The sequence below is a fragment of the Nestor notabilis genome, unplaced genomic scaffold, assembly GCF_000696875.1.
Source record: "Nestor notabilis isolate BGI_N333 unplaced genomic scaffold, ASM69687v1 scaffold17243, whole genome shotgun sequence".
NCBI lineage: Eukaryota > Metazoa > Chordata > Aves > Psittaciformes > Psittacidae > Nestor > Nestor notabilis.
The window spans coordinates 4,361-10,348 of NW_009921640.1; the positions used below are offsets into that span (position 1 = coordinate 4,361).

The window sequence follows — 5,988 nt, forward strand, 5'->3', positions numbered from 1 at the left end:
TCAAGTTCATGAAGGACTGTCAAGCCATTGGCATCACTTGCCCCATTATTCCTGGCATCTTCCCCATACAGGTGAAATCCAGTAGTTTTGATTTGGGGAGGGAATAAAGATCCAGGATTAGGTGTTTGTGGGTCAGAGCATGAGAGAGGTCTCTAAATACGCTCCACAAAATTTCTGGGAAGTGAGAGTGCTAAGTGTGATAAATCTGTAGGTGGTTTGCCAAATTAAGCTCTTAGGAATGTAATAACAAGTTAGAAAGGTTTTCTGTGCCCATATGGCACAAAAGGATATAAAGGACAGTGGTCTACCAGTCGTTAGATGTTAGTCATCACTGTGAGCATGCTGGGCTTAGGCAAACAGGAAGAAACCACCTAAAGTGACATGACCAGGACTGCATTACCATCCTAGAGATGGGGCCTAGGAGTAGAATCCAGGAGCCCCAGTTCTAAATCTCCTGCCACAAAATAGCGACCAAGTACCTGTGTTACTGAAATGTCAGAAAAGGGCCTTTGAAAACTGAAAATCCCCTGCATCCTCCCCCAGGGTTACCACTCCCTGCGCCAGCTGGTGAAGCTCTCCAAGCTGGAGGTGCCTCAAGAGATTAAGGACGTGATTGAACCCATCAAGGACAACGATGCAGCTATCCGGAACTATGGGGTGGAGCTGGCAGTGTCCATGTGCAGGGAGCTGTTGGATAGTGGCATGGTGCACGGGCTCCATTTCTACACCCTCAATCGGGAAGTGGCTACTACCGAAGTCCTGAAGCGCCTGGGCATATGGAAGGAGGACCCCAGGTGAGCAGAACATGCTGGCTTCTGTTAGTTCCTCTTCCACATCCATCCATCCATCCATCCATCCATCCATCCATCCATCCATCCATCCACTAAAGGCTCAAGCAATGGATGGGTTAGCACCTCTCCTCTGCTGCTTTTTGGGTTTTTAAGCACCTTTCTGCATTTAGAAGTTCACGCTTCCTTCAGGTCTGACAAAAGCTGGGAGGAATAGAGGAGACAGTTGAAGGAGGAATTGGATTCAGTCAAGCAGCTTTAAAGTAGCCCATTCTGGAACTATAACCACCTACACTCCTGCCACTTGGAAGAAACATGTTTTCGAGGTCTGTCACAACCCCTCTTATGGACTAGGTGCTATGTAAGCTCCCACTAGATTTTTAGGGTTTTCTGCAGCTGATAAACGGAATGTGGACTTCTCTCTGAGCCCACAGGCTTCAGAATAGACAAAGAGCAAGCAAAAGGAAAAGATTGCTGTTTTTTCTTGCTAAAAACAGCTTCACACAGTGCTTTTCCCTTACCTCATCCAATTTCAGTCCTGTACTTAACCATTTAATAGACACCTACTGAGCATCCTGTGAGGGAACTGAGTGGGAAAAGATTTTCCATAAAGGAAGAAGACTTTTTTGTCCTACTTACTGACAAACAGAGCTTTTCTCAGCCCCTGTTACTTGCAAAGCTCTCCAGGGGAAGGAATTCCAACCTCAAGGGGAAAGTCTATCAGAGGAACTGTGTTAACATCTGCTCCTCCCCTGCAGGCGGCCGCTGCCCTGGGCAGTGAGTGCTCACCCCAAGAGAAGAGTTGAAGACGTTCGGCCCATCTTCTGGGCCTCCAGGCCAAAGAGTTACATCTATCGAACTCAAGAGTGGGATGACTTCCCCAACGGCCGATGGTAAGCTCTCAGCCTGTGATGGCAGTGAGGTGGAGGCGTGGTACAAAAGCCTGCTCCACAGTCTGTCTCTGTTAGTGGGTGTCCTGGGCACACTTTAGGCTTGACTAGACAAGCGTCTTCTTCAAATGGTCCTCCATTGCTTGGATTTGAATGAAGTGAGGAGAATGGCATTGAGGTGTCTTTTGGTCTCTAGGTGGATTTTGTTCAATACTTCTCTTCCTGGGTGGCTGTCTTCCTGCATCACCAAATCCTGTTAATCTTGTGTCTGCTCTCGTTACAGGGGTAACTCCTCCTCCCCAGCTTTTGGAGAACTGAAGGACTATTACCTCTTTTACCTGAAAAGCAAGTCTCCCAGGGAGGAGCTCCTGAAGATGTGGGGAGAAGAGCTGACTGGTGAGGAAAGTGTCTTTGAAGTGTTCACATGTTACATCACTGGAGAACCCAACAAGAAAGGGCACAAGGTAAGTGATGGTCAATGTGCCACAGACTGTAGCAGATGTTTTCTCTTGCTCCTGGTACCACATTGTTGTTCTGAACAAGAATTGGCACTTCCCTATCCAAACAGATTTGCTGAGATAGTGGCTGAAGGGAATTCATCAGCCAGACCTAGGGCTCAACATAAAAGGAAAGCATGACAAGATCAGTATTGATAGACTTCAGCAGTCATTTAGAGTTGCCTCTGGAACCAAACCTGGGAATTCTCTCCTGAAGCAGGTGTGTGAGACCATTAGGGCACTTCTGAGTTCCTTCAGCATCCAGATGGTAACCAAAGGGTTGTTATATCCATTCTGAGCCATCCTTTCTCCTCATGGTAGGTTACGTGTATGCCTTGGAATGATGACCCTCTTGCTACAGAAACCAACCTTCTGAAGGAGCAGCTGGAGAAGGTTAACAGACGAGGAATCCTGACCATCAACTCCCAGCCAAACATCAATGGGAAACCATCCACAGACCCCATTGTAGGCTGGGGGCCCAGTGGGGGCTATGTTTTCCAAAAGGTAGGCAACAAAGAGTTATGACCCAGTTTGGTCTCTGTGAGGTAGGCTTTCACCCACATAATCCTTCTGCCTGCTCCTTATCTTAATGCCTTCTTGCTGAGACGAGGCAAAGCTCCTTTGGTGTGTCTCAAGAGACAGATTGTCATCTCTATGGCTTACCTCATAGTTGTTTTTCCCACCTGAAAACGTCTGTTGAACATTTACAGAGATTCTTGGTTTTACGCTGAACAAGTAATTATTGGTCAGAGAGGGGTGATGAAGTTCTAGATACAAGCATATGCCTGCCCACTGCATCTGATTCCATTCAGTGATGCAAGAAGCACCCAGGTTTTGCTTAAATAGGAATCAATGAGTTGTATCTCTACCACCCAGCTTCTCATGGTAGTACCTCTGTGCCGTTCAGACAGCTACCAGCGGCAAACCACAACAACCAGGTTCCTTCCTTGGCTTGCAAGCAGTCTTGTCTGCCAAGCCTGCCTCCTACTGTCATGCATTTTCGGGCCCTGGAGCCTTGCCACTAATGGCTGTGATAGGAATCTCCCATCAAGGTAAATGCCAGGCAAGTGGCTGATACTAGAAAACAAAGCAGCCCTGTTCAGAAGGGATCCAAACCGCTAAAGCCAAGAGACCAGCAGATGGCAAATGCAGTTGTTTTCAAAGGGAAAAATTCCCCCGAGGTGAGGCGAAATCCATCATCTCACACAAAAGCCAGGAAATGGGGGGAGGGGAAGCAGTTGTTGGGAGCAGCCAAGCACAGAGCAGCAGTAGATGGAGCAAGTACAGAATTAAGCTCTATAAGCACACAGGGAGAATTGGGAACAAAAGATGAGGACAGGGAATGGTGGGGTGCTTGGGAGAGCCCAGCTGAGACCTGACTTCTGCTCCCACCAGACTGGGTTGCCTCGGCAGGACACTGCTGTTCACAGGGTACCTCCATGTAGAATGGAGGTCAAGCTCAGGCACAGACTGCTTCTGAGGGTCAGTAGGTGTGGTTACACTGGTTGGAGCTTATTCCAGCCTGCCTGCTCATGTGGGTGCAGAATGGGAAGCCAGTAGCTTTCCTGAGTTCACTTGCTTGTGGGTTGCTACTTCTGCTCTCACCATTTATCTCCCCTGCACTTGCTCAAGCCTCCTCTATTGTACATGTTTCTGGGAATGGACATACAAGTTTTAGGCTGCCTGGTTTCCACACAGCCCAGATTGTTTTCTTGGTTGCCTGTATTTATCTCAGGCTTGCCATGAGTTAAGGCTCTTATTCCCTTTCCCCTTCCCTCCCTGTAGGCATACCTGGAGTTCTTCACCTCCAGCGAGATTGTCACGGCATTGCTCAAGGTGCTGAAGAAGTATGAGTTGCGAGTGAACTACCACATTGTCAACGTCAAGGTGGGCTGTTGTTCACAGGACACTTCCTTTCACCACCTTGGGAGAGAGACAGATTCAGATATCTCTATGAACAAAGTGGGACAAAAGGGTTGATGAAGGGAAAGTGAAGCAAGTCAGCTGTGATGTGCAGCAGCTATCTGATCTCACTCAATCTCTCCTCCAGCAGTTACGTCAGAAAGGTTTCCCTTCTTTTGGCAGGGCCAGAATATCACCAATGCTCCAGACCTGCAACCCAATGCTGTCACCTGGGGCATCTTCCCAGGCAGAGAGATCATCCAGCCCACTGTAGTGGATCCTGTAAGCTTCCTCTCCTGGAAGGTAAGTCCTCCCTCCTGCTGGAAACATTGCTGTGATGCCCTAGGAAGTTCAGAGTGTCTGGGTTGGTTTTAGCCTATGATACTTCTCATAATTGAGCACTGTTGTGACACTGCTCTTCCTGCTCCCACGGTGTAAGGACGACTTTGGTCCAGCAAGAGCTCTTCACAGATACCAAGTTGTCCATAAAGGGAGGCTCTGGCAGTAGCTCTCCCTCCCCTCTTACACGCATAGGGGCAGCATTGAGCCATCTTAACTGCAAACACACGTCTCTTTCAGCTCTGGGCACTTCCCACTGCCTGGAAAGCAGGAGGCTCTTTGCTCAGCTCTTGCAACTTTTACTGAGAAGAAACAAGCCACAGGCTGGCCAGGCATGTGTGACACTGCTTGTTGTAAATGAAGTGATATGAAGATGCAGCTTTAACATGTGCATTACACCACTGCCAACGTGTAATTTTTGGTTTTACCCTTGGCAGGATGAGGCCTTTGCACTGTGGATTGAGCAATGGGCCAAGCTCTATGAAGAAGAGTCACCCTCTCGCATGATCATCCAGTACATCCACGACAACTACTACTTGGTCAATCTGGTGGACAATGACTTCCCACTCGAAAACTGCCTCTGGCAGGTTGTGGAGGATACTTTTGAGTTGTTGAACTCTCCAACTCAGCAGTGAAAATTCCAGTTCTAGTCCCTTACTTCCTCCTTCCGTCCACTGACTGTGGGGAGAGCTAAAGCAGCTCCTGTGCTGAGGTGGAGCACACACTCCTAAACCCAGTGACCAGGCTAGTTCTGATCCATGCACACTACATGCGCTTCTGTCCCCAACACAAAGGCTCCCTGACCCCTTCTCACTGAACAGTAGCCAGAACTGTCCCAACCTCTGAGCGGAGGCTCTGGACTGAGCTTGAAGGCCAGCTCTGCAGGATGAAGAGGTGCTCATCATGGCTATGCCGATTACCTGATAACTCTTATGCATTGATGTGATAAAACTCAGTGAGATTCTGGTAACTTTCTCATGCCAGAAATGCTGCCTTGGGGGCAGAAACACTCCTATCAACAGTGCCTACACAACAAAGCTATCTCAGCAGTTACCAACCCTAAAATGCAACTCAGGTTGCTTTTACAGTGCACTCCTAGAATGTATTTCTTCATAACTGATCATATCAGGCTCTTCTGCACTCACTCCAGAAGCCGGTTCAAATTTTCTCCTAACTTTTCTCCTTTTATTGTATTTCTTCTTTTCTTTTTACTGGAAACATGTACATTTCACTTCTGGATGAGATTGAGTAGGAATCACACTATTTCTTAGATGAAGTACAATAAAATGCGCAAATAGAAATGTCTCTGCTACTTAGAAGAGTATGGCCTAGTACAAGAGACTCACATTGTTTGCAAACTAACCAGCCTGGCACAAGGGAAAATTTGAAGAAAACCAGTTTATGGGGCAGTTCTGCCTTCACTTTCAAATGCTCTAAGTATGGACAAAGCTCCCTGGTGGAGCAGAGAAAGCTTAAATCCCAGAATATACTAACAGCAACCAGCTACACCCTTTGGCTTGGTTCTGCAAGGTCACAGGAACTGTGGTGGTCCTTTTCTAGTGCCTGTAGGGA

The 5,988-nt window shown here is 47.8% G+C and overlaps 1 protein-coding gene across 1 annotated transcript in view; it reads left to right on the forward strand.

Annotated features, from left to right (window-relative positions):
* The window catches only part of MTHFR (methylenetetrahydrofolate reductase (NAD(P)H)), a 7,531-nt gene extending 2,373 nt beyond the window's left edge, over positions 1-5,158 (forward strand). Inside the window, 8 exon segments of the mRNA XM_010011244.1 lie at positions 1-71; positions 544-794; positions 1,547-1,681; positions 1,962-2,142; positions 2,497-2,679; positions 3,961-4,062; positions 4,261-4,380; positions 4,854-5,158. The exon segment at positions 1-71 is cut by the window's left edge and continues 28 nt beyond it. Coding sequence (XP_010009546.1) covers positions 1-71; positions 544-794; positions 1,547-1,681; positions 1,962-2,142; positions 2,497-2,679; positions 3,961-4,062; positions 4,261-4,380; positions 4,854-5,051 — 1,241 coding nt within the window. The 3' untranslated portion in view covers positions 5,052-5,158.
* The last annotated feature ends 830 nt before the right edge of the window (positions 5,159-5,988 follow it).